Here is a 16,308-nt window from a genome sequence, read left to right as displayed (position 1 = left end):
ATTAGCCTGTCCGCGGGATCGTAAATTCTTCAATAAGTTGGACACGGACGTCGAGGCGAACAAACGCCTGACGTCCACTTTCTAATCGATCGCCTCGACACCCTTTAATTTATCGGAAATAAATTAGAAATTTCACGCATTGGCTTTAAATAGTCTTGGATAAAATAGGAATAGACGTTGCTGGTACTGAAACTGGGCCATTCGAACCGAGAACGAAGGCACATGTGGTCAAAAAATGACCTTCGATGACGTCATAGTGTCCAGAAAACTTGATATTCTGGAAACTATGGAGTCGGTGATAGTCTAGAGAAAATTGACCCATTTAGAATTTTTCAATTCTGAATCTATTTGATAGTGAACTCGAATACTTTAGATATTCTAATCGATAATTCTCCTTGGCATATCGTTAAAAATTATATTGTACGTGACAAGGACGAGTCGAAATCAATAAAGACACTGAGTAAATAAAAAGAAAGATGGGAAATGATCCCAAAACTTGTATCGAGGTAGAAATCTGGTCTTCAAACGATGCGTCACTGTATTTGGAAGTAATTTTTCTTGATAAGTGAATCGTGTTCTTTTATTTTGTACTTTCGTTGCGATTATTTCACGTCGGTGGACTTTTATCGTGGACTAAATACACGTCAAATTTTTCAGTGTCTGTTAAATGACGAAGGGCGGATGCCTACATTTCCACGTCAGACGCGCAGACCGGTAATAACTCATCGCCCACGCGCGGAAGTGGCCGCGAAACTTGCTTCGCACACCCGTGTACTCTTTAATAGGGAGGATTCGATGAAACTGATAGCGTTAAAGAAGTTGAATGAACGAGACTGAATAGAACCCAGCACTATGAACGTGGTAGACGAAACAGACACCTGACACTTGATAGAATTCTTGAAAAGAAAAAGTCAAGGATGAACATTATTATACTACTTTGTGTAAAAATTATATGCCAGATCTGCCCTTCACCAGAAACTGATTAATAACATTCTGGATACAATTATAGTTTAATGAAGAAGAATTGTATTAATGATCGATACATCATTGTACGATATTCGACACGTTGGATTCTCAGATTACGTCACGCATGAAAAATAAAAATCGTCTCCGCAAACCACAAGTCCGCAAGTAATATTATATTGCACGCGTCACTGTGAGAAAGAAACGTTGCCGCAGAGACATAAACAGAGAACAACTTTGATACCGATAAGAACTCTCTCCTGAATTTCGCGGAACCGAGCAATCGACTTACTTTCTTATCATCCTCGAGCTCTTTTATTCCTTTCCCAATGAAAGTACTCGATACGACCCAACGCAACGTTTCCTTCCGATATTCCGCGTTGAAAGAACTCTATTTGCCTCGGAGATGAAACATAAACTTGAATAAATTTGTTATTCTGGAATAAGAAGTCTTAGGGGATAAGCTACACTCGATTCGAACGTATAAATACATATTATCGATGTCCCTGAACTACCTAACTGTTATTCTCGTTTATGTTGTATCTAAACGAGGTGATGAACGAGGAGACAATTGTTGAATAAGACCGGAAATATTTAGGAATGAACCTAGACTAAACTAGGCACTATGATAATTTCAGCGCACGGCGAGCAAATGAACTAATAGCGCCACTGGTATACTCCATTACATCGGTGTTTCCCTATAGCGCCATTATTTCGTTGTGTTTAACCTCGACCTAATACAAAAAGAAATAATAAAAATTCTAACCAATATTCCAGTGATTTTATCTGTGTCTAAATGAAAAGAAACGCCGCCAACGCAAACGGCGCATCGCTAATGTGGCAAGAACCCAGTAGCGGCTGGCGATAAATTTCCAAGGTATTCATGGCCACGCGCAACAGTAACGCGGAAACGCAGCGATTTAAATTCGAAACGACGAAAGTTAATCTACCGTCCAAAACGCGTATCCCCTTTAACTTTCTACCACGCTCCGCGAAGCTCGCGTATCCTGTTCGTGCACATATTATTATCATGATGTTAATAACAAGCTTGCAGTTGTGTTTACGCGCTACTAAATCATAGCCTGTCTCGTTCATCAATCCTTCGCGGCATCCTGAGCGATTTTAATGATGTAATTCTTGGGGATTACGGGGTTGCACTCGAAGCTTCCATCCTTGAAATGGATTATCCGCTGCGCGGGCCGACGGAAAACGTGGAAAGCATCTGGTTAAGCAGCGAAAACCTCGTGAAAACAAAGGAAGGACGCGAAATTATCGAAGAGTTACGTGGATACGTATACGGTAGCAAGATATTCATGGTTGCGCCCGTTCAATGGGCTGCTCGTTACGTCAATTACATCTTACAATTGCCCTGGGTTGGAAGTAACGATGGGACAGGCTCCCGATACCAGTCTGTAAATTGTGATCTACATAGTATCGAGGGGTATCAATAGGCACGAACCAAACAGAATTGCTGACCATTTGATGATTCTATGAGTGAATAACTTGGCGGGAATGATGATACCCATCAAATTAATATTTATACGGTTGAAGAAGTACACTACTACTCTACTAGATCACTAGACTATTATGCTTTTTTCTCACCTTGGAGGAGCTCTAGTAAAATCGCAAGTGGACCTACATTCGCAAAAACAACCTCGACACAAGACCTCTTTCCATGTAGATGACGGCATGTCGCCTGACATAAGACCTCATGCATCTCAACTGCTCACCTTTGCTTCATCTCCAAGCTGTCGTCACTCTTTCATTTACCTTCCTACTTTCCAACCCTACCAGCTCACTAATCCGCCACTAAACGTATCGATGCTCCCCGATCGATTATCGTCAACTCTGCAGCTTGATAGACCAGTCGTCCCAGGGTCTGAATTATCCCCGCGGGACGTGTCCCACGTGCTGGGTTGACCAGTGAAGGAATAACAGACAGGCTGAAAAGTGCTGACCATTATCGATACCCCGGCGAGAGAGGCATTGTGCTCTTGAGCGCGCTGATGAGAACCGCGTCCCAGGTGAGAGACGCCTTAGGACCGAACGCGAGCGGAGCAAGATCACAATGCGGCGATAACATTGTTTCACCGCGTCCGAGCACTTTTATTCGTGTTCCCGTACACACTGTCTTATTACATATCGCGCATCGACGGTGCATTAGCATAGACCCCACATAGCCTAAGCGCTGCCTCGCTATTGATCCTGCTCCTTATGAAATTCCCCGTAGAAACGTGAGAGAGGATGTGCCTCGCGTTATAGCTCGTTAAGTATTCATGGCCTCGCGTCTCGTACCTGCTACGCCGGGAATCTATATTCGCGAAAATACTTACGCCTTTCGAAACCGATGGTGTTGCCGGGACCTTGTGAAGAATAATTCGTGGGCGAGGCTGCAATTACAATAGGTTTCATCCTCTTCCTCTGGGAGTTTTTTTTTTTTTTTTTACAGTGCTGGATGATAATAATGCGTGGTTTAATCGCAGGGTTGCTCGCGCCTATTTATCATTAAGTTGCTGAGTTGTTGCTATTATGGAATTCGTGTTAGCTTTGGGGAGTTCAGAAGTTGATCTATGGGTGAGAAGAGCAAACAGAGTTTAATCATTTGTGTGAGCAGGGTCGTTTATGTCTTGGGTTGTTTGAAGAGCTTGTAGACTGGGATGGATTGCATTTTGTTTGTTATTTGAGGCTGGTCAGTTGGAGTAGAGAATTATTGTGTATACAGTCTTCGATTTTGTGACAAGAACTTAAAAATTTTACGTGGAAAGCTTTGCTTTTAAGGATGATTCAGCTAAGTATCTGTTGGCAGTCGAAGCAACTTCTCGTTTTATGTAATGTTCTTTAGGTATACGGCTTATGAATATGATGATGACGCAATAAACGTGCGTGTGCGTCTAGCCACGACTAATTATGCATATTTTTAAGCGAGGTTCTTTGCACCATATACGACGGTTCAAAATTATTTCCGCTTCGCCATCGTCCGTTTAACATGCAATCGAGCGTCTTTCGGATAATGTAATTACAAAACGAAGCAATTTAGTAATTAAATAAAGCGTCCAGTAGTTCGCGATCCGCCCGATGATTGGGTATTATACTTAGAGAAGATTTATTTACGTTTCTTTTCTTTTCGTTTCAGGCAAGGATAACTAACACGTGGTTATTATGGTGTCTGCTGTGCGTGTCTTTGAGTCTCCGTGGGGTTGTCTCGAAAGCTGGTGAGTAATTTTTTGATCATTTTCACTATTCTTTAAGAATTGCTTAGTTCTGTCAAGAGTTTTACTCATTAATTTTATTACATTATCACTTTTGCATTACATTGAAAAAAAAATATTTAAATGGCTTAAGAATTGCAGAAGTTGTAGCATAGCATATACCAAAGTATAGATTAGGAAGTTGTTACCATTTTACATAATAAAAATTAATATTTCGAATAATTAAGCATATCAACTGCTTCTTTATCAAACTATTTAAATCAGAATGTCGATCAGTACTCTCCTGATAAATGTCTCGGCGGAATTTCACGTGAAATAGGAGATATTCGGACCAGTATTAATTAACTCGAATCTGCCTTTCGCGAAAACATTCGACCCACGAATCATCGCAGAATTCTCGCCGAGCTTTCCGGCGGAAAAACAGAATAAATGAATGGAAACGAAGAAACAGAAATACTTCTTGTACGTAAACGTTGGAAATATGCGGTCTTTCGCATGCATAAATCTATCTTACTTGATTGCCAATTACTTACGTCAGCCAGGATGCTCACTGGTGGTTTATCATCGACTGCGTTCAGCGTTCTAGGATTGACGGCACGTGCGAAGATATCGCTCCTTTCCTTGCATTTCGTATGCAGCGGCGCACCGACTGAGTAAATAACTGACTTGTTCGTATTTTTACGCTATCCTACGTACCAACTTAATCTCGTCGATTGGTACACAACGATTAAACCATTTGCGACAAGCGCACCTAATTAGGAACATACACGTCATGACAAATATTATTATTAGAAAGTTGTGGTTTGGAAGAGAAATGTCTTTGCTTAGATGGTTTAATAGAAATGAATTAATAATTCTTGAGAAATTTTGTAAGGAATCTTTTGTAAAAATATTAGAAATGATCACTGATTTAGATAGTCGATCGATTATTATTGGAATAAAAATGTGTTAGTTGTGATTAAGTAAGGATCGTCGAAATACAGAAATATCTTCTTCGGGTTCGGTCTAAGTTAGATGAGGATGCAGAATAATTAACATCGATACGAAGCACCAGAAGCGATATGCAACGTCGCGGATGGATGCTGGTCGATCCTTCATCGCGATCTACAACTGATTTTATGATTAATTAATATCGTTAATACTAGCTTGAGTAGAGTATGTTGCAGCGATGGGAACGACGCGCAATGATGTTGTGGCTTAAAACGATACTTGTATAACATGTATTTGCATAATAACAAACACGAACGCTACGACACTAATATGTTACAACTTCGTTTTGTGCTTCGAAGCTACTTACGAGCTAATAAATCCTTTAATCAGGGTCTACGAGTGGAAAAGCAGGAAGTAAACAGTATTTAGCATATTCAAACACTTGGATACGTGTTTTGGCACATACTGGTTACCTCCATTAAAATTGCATTAGCATGCTACAAATAATGTATAAACAATTTTGTTGTACCATCAGATTCTCGATCGAATATAAGTAAACTGCCCATTATCTCGATTACACTTGACTTTAAAGTAAAACTGCATGTAACAAAAATGTACGATACCTGCCCAAAGTACAACACGAAAAGGACACAATTTGCGTTACCCAATTCACTGAGCGTACTACGAGAAGAGGACTCCTGCAAACAGACATTAAGCTTCCTAAAAGATATTGGACTGTACCACTTAATATAGACTTATTTTACTAACTCGTTACTGTGGTCACTAATAACCTTAGAAGGTGCATGTGACCTAAAGCACAAAACAAAACAAACAAAAAATGTTTGGAAATTAAATTTGAAATTTACCTTCACATTTCTGACTCGCTCTGTCAAGTAAATTCAGCCCTCTTCAAATATCATTAAAATTTCAAAAATATTCCTGCCTATACCACAATGGTCATAACTTACCCCGTAGCCGGCATTACACGTCCAAACCGCTGCAACAGAACTACCCGACAGATATAGCCCAGCGTCTGGAGATAGTGCCACGATAATAATAGTCGGCCAGCAGACACTAGGGCCAGGTAGTAATCGGCGAGGTCGCGGGTATTATTAGCTTTAATATAAATCCAGCGGTAGCAACACCCGGAAGGTAGCGTTTAGGCGGTCCCAGATAAGCACGGAGGTGAGACTCTATGGGTCGACGGGTGTGCTATTTCGGATAGTGGAAGACCGTGGGGTGTACGGTAATTGGCCGAAAGGAGAGGGAAATCTGGCTGTACGCCGACAACTGTTGCGGCCGGGCGCATAACTCTCTCTAAATGGTCAAGCTGGATATCGTGGGAATCGAGGCTGAAAACGTGGCAGGGCTGCGCCGCGTTTTAGTCCCTTTCCGCGTGCTACCGTGGAAACCGTTGCCGCGCTGCCATCGGCACCGGTTTCCTGATACGTGGTACTCGCGTATCGTCGAAACTCGTAACACAAACAACGATCAAGCGTGCCCCAAAGCTAGATACGTCCAGCCGCCGCTCGACGCCCACGCCGCAACCCGATTACCAGAAATTACACTCGTTCGTCTAACGCAATCCACCGATTCGAATTCGAGATTGACACGTGTTACGGTCGAGCCGCGAATCAGCCACGATTTGCTCGATACTGATTCCTAGGCGATGGCAAATAACATACATCCAACTTGAACATTTTAGAATTCGATTGGTGTACGACAGTTTATTTTCTCCGCTGCCTTTCAACGTTCTGGCCGTAAAGTGAAGGGGGATAGGTGACGTGTTTTGAGTAGTGGCGGTATTGAATTGTTCTAGGGGCTGTTGATGGAACGAAATGATTTTTGGACGAGTGGTGGATGTCTTCTTCAGATGCTTTCTTTGGATACGGGTTTAACCCGAATATTTTTTCTGCAGACAATTTGCGAGACATTTACTTCGATAAATTCAGATTGATAGTGTAGCTAACCGTCATTAATATAGTTATTGGTTACCAGGGACATTATATAATTGAGAGTATCCATCTCAATTATATAATGAAGAAACTAAAATTATTTGATCAAGTATCGATATTGTATTAGCATGAAATCTGAAAGTTACACGGGCTCCAGAATTTGAGCAGTTCTACTCCGAACGATACAAACGAAAATTGAAATTTGTCCAAACTGAACCCGAGGAACATCTCTCGAACATTTGACCACAAGTTCAAGACAACACCTGCGCCCCGTTCCCGTGGTCAGAAGTTCCTCGGTTTGGAGCAAGGCACGATCCGGACCGAGCCAGTTCTCCAGAACTTTAGTATCGACGTTTGGACAGTAGTCGAAGTCCTTGTTTGAGAGCGCGTCGTCGAGCACGGTCATATTTCCTATCCAGTTGAAGTCATTGCGACAGAGTGTACATTTTATCCGTCTTAAGAAGCCATCTATACGCCAGTCTCTCGCACGTACTTTGTACCCCGCTGCACATAGCCGTTCATCGCGTTCCCTGCCGCGCGTACCGATCTCAGGGATCTCGCGGGCAGCTCGAGGAGCAGCCTTCGTAAACATTGATGCCAGCCGTGTGCGAGGCATATAAAATCGATACAGTCGTAAAAGTAACGCTGCGCACCTTAGGAAATCCTTTGGATAAATCACTGGAGATTATGAACTGCCGCGAAGCATTTTTCTCCTTGCGGCGAACCAAAGACTCGCGGTAGCGGCGAGGCTTTCTAGAAGAGGTCTGCTTCGTAAATTAGGTTTTTTCTTTAACCCTTTCGATACCGGGCTGTACAGTCACCCATCATCGATGTATCCTACTGGGTGACTGTAGCGACTCGTTGGAACTTTGGATTGACTCGTGATTGTAGTCGAATATTGTTCGTTTTCATTTCTATCGACTTTTTCTGCTTTGTAACTATTCTATTCTTTAGTTTCAAGTAGATTCATTTGAACATTCTAAAGTAAAGCAGACAGGTTTTCCACCTAACTCGAGTTACTAGATTCTACCAAAGATATTACCAAACATTTCTAGCGACCTATTAAACTACTGACAGTCTACTGACGCAATTACCTCACTTGCAATCAGGTTTATGGAAGCCAGCCTGATTTCAGGTACCTACACTCGCGTCTTGAAAGACACGTGTACCTTTGGTAACCGTTATCTTCTGCCTCTTCGCGGAAGACCCAAAGGTAAGACAAGATGCATCGATGCGCAAACCAACGGTGACCGGACACCCCTTTATCCTGCTTCCTTAATAATTCACCCCTCAGCGCACCCCTCGCTCGTCGCGCCTTACCAGTGTTCTCACCTGACACAGGAGGGTCACACGAGGTCTCCGGATGAGGTGAAACACAAAAGGCACGGTCGCCTCCGAACGAACGCGTGCCTCCGGGCTGCGATGCTTCTTGGAAAAGGTTAACGCTGAACGCTAATGGCCACGGCGAACGAAGATGCACCGCTCCTCTCGGTTGAAACCTATTCCATTCTAAGACGCCAGGATGACATTTGCCTTCTCCGTACGCTTTGCCTACTTTGCGCGGCTGCCGTATCCGGAGCGCATCTTTAATGGGCAATCCTTAATGGCGACGGGCAACGAAAACGTGCCTGGTGTCCGCTTGCAGGGACTTGATGCGAGCGAATGGCACGCTTTGAGACAAGTCAGCAGTCGGAACTCAGTTTTTCAACTAGAATATTGAACATTTTCTATTGCGAGGGACTTTAATTACTTCTTTTTAAATAGTGCACAGTTTATATCAAGTTAAGGTAGAAAGTCGATGAAAAATACTTAAAAGTTCTTGTAAACAATGATGCTAACTCTGTTCTGCCTTAAAAACGAGGCGAAATTTGTTTTTTATTGAATTAATAGACCTATTAAGAGAAATCTCTAAAGGATAACGCAAAATTTTGTTAATATTCATAGGAATTGCATCGAGCTAACAATTTCAAGAGATAGGGATAGCCACGCGTCTCTTAGACAGGGTCAGATAGGATGCCAATTCACCAGCAATTTCCAAGTTTCTTGCTCGAATTCCAACAGCATGAGCAACAGGTAAAGATGCTCCTGATCGCTATACATCTTCCGCGAATTCTTTTACAGGAAGAAAGGTGAGCTATCGTCGAACTCTGGCCACTTCTTGGAAAGCGGCTGCATTAGAAAGTGCATGCTGCTGAGGCAAGCGTGTCGATCGCGACCCATATACATTGATTGAGGCAGTGAATGATTAGAATACACTTCCAGGGGTATAATTAGTTTAAACGTTATGTTAACATACATAATGTTTCTTCATTTGATGTGTAACCAAAATATACTTAGGTTTCTCTCTAGTTTCTAAACTATAGTAAAACTATGATAGGTTTTTAAGAAGAAACAAATATAAGGAATAATTACAAATTCGTGTTGTTGATTATCTGATAGAACTGTTCGTAAATTCTGCAAAATTGTATAATTTTAGAATATTCTTCAAAGGAAATGATTGGCCTACAAATTTAAAATAAGTGTTCATCTGTTAAATTCTTCATTTAGCATGTACTTTGACTGTGAAGTGAAATTGTCGTTTAAATATTTGTCACGAAGTTTGTTGAAATCTTTCTAAAACGAACTCTTAACGAGGACGGTGGATCACAATTACTCGCGCGACTCGATTAATTTGCACGATCGTTACGCCACGATAAAAGTAGAATACTTAGCTTGGGGAAGCCTTTCAACAGCTGGCGCTTAGTGTTGAGTGTCCCTCGTCCGACTACAGGCGCACTAATCCCATAATCTCTTTCTCCAAAGCGGACGTTTTGCGCCGCTGACTCACGTTTCCGGTTGGGCAGATTTCTTACACCTGTGTGAAGCGACTCGGAGGAAACTTTTACAGCGAATTTACAAATCGAGAGACCCTGGGATCGATGCTACTACCGACTTATTCCAACGATGTAATGGGTGGGAAGGCCGATGCTTTATTTTACATAATGCGCACTCCAGACCTTTGGTCACAATATTGTACTGTAGTATAATTAAAGTACAAAAGGAGATGCTGTGGATTGTGATTGTATCGGTATAGCTATAAGCAATTGGAAAAGTTTAGACACACTTTATGGACTGATTATATTATGGATAGTAGTATAAGCGACGATAAAATTGTATTTGGTGTTTGAAAACAAATAAATTTAATGAATAATTATATATCTTTCTTATTTATTGGCTGTGAATGTTATTGATGTCAGTGGAATTATATTGGGAATTTTGGTTGTCCTTTTTCAAATACAATTTTAAATATAATGCATATTTTCCTACATATCCATTTAATCATTTTCTAAAAAATAGAAGTGTACATTAATAAAAATGGTTCGAATTAAATTAATTAAGTTTCTGTGAGTGTATCGAAAGGAATTTGGAACTTGTATTTGCAGGATATGAGTAGTCAGAATTTGTGCATAGTATAATTTCACAGTACTACGTTGAGACCGAATGGTGGTGGCACGAAATATCAAAGTTATTTACTTGATGCTGTGCCAAATGTCAGCGAGACATAACACGGATAATTACGGTTCGTTACTATGGAAAGCATCGTTCAGCGAAGGTAACTGACCCACCGTATCCCATGGTTCGTTAAGATCCATTTGCATGTGTACAGGATGAGATATCAAAGCTCCACAAAGACCTTTATGCGTGGTGTATAACGTGTACCGTTGCGGTATTATAAAACTAAACTATGCATTGCCCCGCGCAAAGATATTAGAGTGCAATTTATGGGGGATATTAATCTGACACGAGGCTTTTGTTAATTTGTTACAGGCTTGTGCGAGGTGGAGTCGGGTCAATCCAACATTATTCTTGATATCGAGGAGAGCAGAGGGAATGGTGAGTAGACGCGTTGATTCAATTTACGCTTTACATCGGGTAGGTCAGCGCAGTTTAATCCTTTTCAATTAATTTCTCCTTGTCCTCTGCTTGCGAGGTACCGTATAGCTTACAGATTTTTTTAATCGTTTAAGTACAGAAGAACTCTACTTAGTGTGCCAACAGAAGGATGTAATGGGAACATTTATTTGCCTGATGTAGATTCGTGTAGATTTCGATAAAAATGTGTCTAGTAGTAATATCAGAAATAAGAGGGTGCAACTAGTCATTTATTATTTATGGTTGGTGGTTGCGAAAAGCAGCTTATAGCCATCTTTAAGAATGACTGAAAAGGTTGCTTTGTATTACAGAATAAGTCACAGTCAGTCTCATAAATATTTCTAACCTTTACGTCTATTAAAGAAGTTTGTATAAATTAAATAATAGATTCGACGTTTTCAAATAAATGTTTCGGTATAAATATGTACATATAAAATGGGATAAGAAGTATCAAAAGAGCTACGCGAAATCAGGCCAGTCATTAAAGTGAAATTGACACGTCGTTCGCCCTGCCAATAGCAGACGATTTAGTTTACGTGAAATTATGCGGAAAGAATGAAAATGGGACGATGCAATATAATTAGCAAACGTTTCAATGACACTAATGAGATATTGCTCGAGATCGTGTTTAGTTTGCCAAGATAACATTAATTATACGAAGCGAGGACAGCAGACCAAGCATGAGGAAGCGACTCAATAGGCTCTCACTGAATCTAATGCGAGCTCGTATATCTCATCGCTCCAGCCTAACTTCTAACGATTTAACTCGACGGGTATACGATATTATTCGTTAGCGAAGTGAACGATAAAAATGCAAAATAGAACCGTCGTTACGGTTCCGGAAAAATGTCTAACTTAGAATACGTTCCTCGTCATACCTCAGACGCGCTATCTTGATAAACGATGTTGCGCTCGATTAGCCCCTATAATTACATCTTTTGCTGGCTGATCCTCCTTCAATGAACGACGACGTTCGCATCTTCGCCTCACGTAGCTAAACGATAATTGCCAACGTCGACGTTAAAGTGAAATTTTATTTTTCAATTTGTAGTAATTTGCTGGGTCGCTATTATTTCAATTTGTAGCACGTATGCCAGACTTGGGCAGAGGTATCATCAATCTAGATGAAAATTTGTTTAGATAACAAGGTTCAAATTACAAATAGCTGTAATTTGAGGTAAATAAAGTGTACTGAATTTTTTATTTTATGATCTCCACGGTTATAACTACACTTTGTACATTGAAATTTCTTTTTCATCTCCCATAAGAAGAATCCTCTGTAACACGAGATATTTTTCATTTCCTTTGGAACTTCGACTTACCTAGGTCCAATTTTATTTGAGAATTCTGTCGTACATTACTCTTTAGACAGATATCTTGTTATGCTCGTGTGAACGCGAAACGTAGGATATTCTGTTAGGAACGCTGCGTTTTCATCGAACGTGAATACATTACATCCGCTACCGCACTTCCTCGGTCAGTGGTTCTTAACCTTTTCAAACTCGTGGAACACTTTACAAGAAGATTCCGTTGATCTTTTTTGGGTCACGATACAAGTTAGAGTGGAAGAAGCTTGGCACGGCTCCTGATCCTGAATATTTATAAGAAGGATTTAATAATAAATTCCTTGCCAAGTGTATATTCAGTAAAGACGAAAATACGGTTTGAAGCGATAAGAAGTTTCAGACGTTTCGAACCTTGTATCGATCTAAGAAAAAAAGAATGATTCTAGATTGATATTTGTGCATTAACATATTTTACAAAATTAAATTTCAATTTTAGTATTTATACGATTAAAAATCGTTTCTCTGTTTTCAATTAAAATAAATACATTAAAAGAAGACCAATAAGTACGAAAACGTACATATATACAATTTTATACTATGACAATGAATATCGTCCTTGCAAAAGATGTCCAAGAAGTTTTATAGTGCTTAAAATACAGGCAAGCAGAAGGCGTTTTATTATTTTAACGTACGAAATAAAAATGAATCAGATCCGTTGGCAATTACCAACGCAGTGTGACCACTTTTACGGCACTTGGCGGAGTGCCATAGTGGTTAAGAATCACTGTCCAAGACGAATCGCCTAGCACCGTTAGCGAGCAATCGGTTAACGTGGCTTAATTTTTCAGCGATCGATCAGAAAACCGTGCCGGAGGAACTTCCGGTATCTGGTGATCCGTATAACGAGACTACGCTGGAGCTGATCTTTCCTGGAAAACAGCCCCGTTTCAAGCTGAACGGCAAGAAGTTGCAGCTTCTGGAGCCGTTGGACAGGGACGCCGAAAATCTCTCTCACGTTGTCTTTCAGGTGAGGAAAAATTTATTTCACCTTTCCATATGCTGAAAAGAAAACAAGTTCTCCTTTTAGAAACTGAATTCGTTTATTGAGCTTTAATAATGAAAGTGAAAAATAGAATATGGCCCTTCAGAATAATCTGTATTGAATAATAATATTTCTATTAATTTATTTGAGTTGTTGTTTCTCCACTCGACGTATTACCGCAAATGCTGCCAACCATTCCATCATACGTCAAGAATCATACTAAGCTGGCTAACATAATCCGCACATTTACCTAATTTCACTGGACATGGAAATCCGCGACGGGACATTAACCAGATTGGCTCTTAGACAAGGAACATGATCGCGTGAAATGAAATTTCCCCCAATCCATTATCCCTAGCTTTGTGTTTGCTCGCGCCGATGGTGATCGCGTGTCGTGGGTGTATGTCTCGAGAAAGTTGTGACCATATTTCTCCCTGGTTCGTTTCGAACATGCCGGTGGACATGTCGCTGAGCATGGCAAACAAAAACGGTCAAGTATATATTTTTGAAGTGAACAGAAACTGCATTCCATACTTTAAGTAAAATAACTGAATTAGCAGAATATTCCATACTCTGCTTTACATCTGATATTATTTTATTTCTACATGTAATATATTATTTTATGCTCATATATAGTAAAAATTAGTAAAAGTCGAGGGGATTTTAAATGATCCAATTAGTCAAGCCTTGCGGAAGTCACCCTCGTATGGAAATTACCGAGTATAAAAATGACTATAACTTGATAACAAGCCAAATATAGCACACACGTTTACACACAAATTTTCCATTGTTTTTCTCTCTCCAATCCACCCCTAAAATGGGTTCCACACGCACCCTCCACATATCCCGAAGAAGTAGCACCGTTCCCATGACTCGTTTCGCATTCGAACCACGCCCCAGCGAACAATTTCATGCTAATGATCTCATCCAGGGTTTCTTATTAGTATTCATCAAGTCCCCGCTGTCGATAAACTAGAAACGGTACGATGAAAAAAATCCAGGATAAAGTCTTTAACCTGGGAATCGCTAATGGCCGTGATTGAATGCTCGATTGTTCGACGGTCGGCGGTTTTTTGCAACGAAATCCTCGTTATCGGCGAGTAACAGCGATGCCGATCACGCGCAAAATTACGATTGCCCTCTTCCTCGTCGCGATGCTTTCCAGCGACGCGCTCATTTGCGACGCTTTTTGCCGTTAAACGTACCGCGAACGGAAGCCACGATCGATTCTGCACTTGGCACCGTTCCGTTGTTCTTTCGTCGAGATGCAAGAAGCGACCTTCGATTCTCGGAAAGGTGTCTCGTTAATCGTTCATATAATTTCTTGTCCCTTCCCTGGCGATGAATCAGCTTGGAAACCGCGACTAACACAGGAAGCAACAGCTTACCTAAGCTTGGACGTCGAATGGGATTCTCGTGTTTGAACGACGCCTGACGCATCATGGTAGCGTTCACTTATTTTTAAAGATTATTTGAGCCGTTTTATTGCTGGAATTATACGAGATTCCTCCTTGAACAAAATTTTATCAGAATTAAATTAATTTCTCAGTCGCGTCATATTTTCATTCGATACTTTCTCACGGGAAACAAATATGTATAAATATGACACTCCATCCTCGATGAATAATTCGTCGCAAGACGTTCTATATACACTCGAAGGAGGATTGAAAGTTCACTTGATTAGGCCCCAAGGCGCAAGTTGTTTAAAATATAATATAGGTAATTGCTTGTCGTGTACGAGGATCCAGCAAGGAACGTCTTAGCCTTAATTGCAGGACTGGACGAGTACTACCGTTGCGTTTGAACAAATCTAAACGTTGGCGACATCTCCTAGCATACCTCGCTCATTAAATGAAAAACAATTCGCATGCTTGGCTTCGACTAGCGATAAAGCCGGTCTGATGAGCCGGCGTTTAACGGTTCGCGAGCACCTGTCTCCAGGTTTGCGAACCGTAACTGTTTCAATTACTCCTCTGTCATTTCTCTGTTGCGGAGTCTGAGCATCGGGCGCTATCGCCTAGTAACGCTGACGTGGCCGGGCTGATAATTAATCCGAATATGTATTTCATGCTTCCACTAGTCCGTCGCGGAAATTATGAGAATGCGATCCTCGTGTCGAAGTTAGGTTTGGAAACAGCACTCCAACTATGCCTCTTTTGGATGTGTCAATACGAGATTTGACACACCGCTGACGTGAATTCACGTCACTTTATATTCTATAATATAAAATCTTTAAATCTTTTTATTTTATACACTATATATTTACAACATTGAAGTTTGAAAACATATTTTGTAATTTTTATCTTAAAGATAATAAATAATTACCTATGGAATTCTATAAGCGGTGTACTTTTATAGTAATTCTTCTCGATTTGGTCTTCAATTAAATTAAATTAACAGTACCCATAACAGAGATATTCAGGCATTTACTTGAAAGTGCCACATGTAACTGTACGTCCACTAGCATTTCCTCTATCCAAAAATGGTAATTGCATTATAATAACAGTTACTCGCCGACATCCAAAATGTAACAATGAACAAAGCAGTCTTAAACCAACGAACCCAAGTGTACACGAAGTACAATTTAACGTGTGAGTGAATTTGTAATCAAATCGCATGTCGCAGGTAATTACGATGGTGTACGATACAGGGTACCGTTCTCCTTGACCATATTGGCATCCGAGAATGCGCGTTGTCTCTTATGATACTATGGTCCAAGGAATGTGAAAGGTCTAGAGCAGTGCTACGGGACCATAAGTGATCGCTCGTATTTGCCGTTTTCGCAAATTGAGCGGATAAAATCGAGCTCGCTGGGGAAGTCGTGTTTACACCTACCTTCGTTTGGCGAATGCTGGGAAAGGCACAATTGATTCCAATCATAACAATTTTATTGAGTAATTATTTTAACAATACATACTGCGAACAGAGGGAGAATTGATCTAGACTACAATCTGCCGATATCAGTTTTGAATGGTTGAACTTACATTGCTATTATAATTATTTTGTTCTAC

The 16,308-nt window shown here is 40.6% G+C and overlaps 1 protein-coding gene across 1 annotated transcript in view; it reads left to right on the top strand.

The window, feature by feature from the left end:
• Positions 1-16,308, top strand: part of LOC128875967 (cadherin-99C) — a 120,940-nt gene that overhangs the window by 72,511 nt on the left and 32,121 nt on the right. Inside the window, exons 2-4 of the mRNA XM_054122029.1 lie at positions 4,097-4,175; positions 10,865-10,930; positions 13,104-13,282. Coding sequence (XP_053978004.1) covers positions 4,097-4,175; positions 10,865-10,930; positions 13,104-13,282 — 324 coding nt within the window. The remainder of the gene's footprint in view (positions 1-4,096; positions 4,176-10,864; positions 10,931-13,103; positions 13,283-16,308) is intronic.

The sequence above is a fragment of the Hylaeus volcanicus genome, chromosome 4 (genome assembly GCF_026283585.1).
Source record: "Hylaeus volcanicus isolate JK05 chromosome 4, UHH_iyHylVolc1.0_haploid, whole genome shotgun sequence".
Taxonomy (NCBI): Eukaryota; Metazoa; Arthropoda; class Insecta; order Hymenoptera; family Colletidae; genus Hylaeus; species Hylaeus volcanicus.
This window is presented reverse-complemented; position numbering and strand designations above follow the sequence as displayed.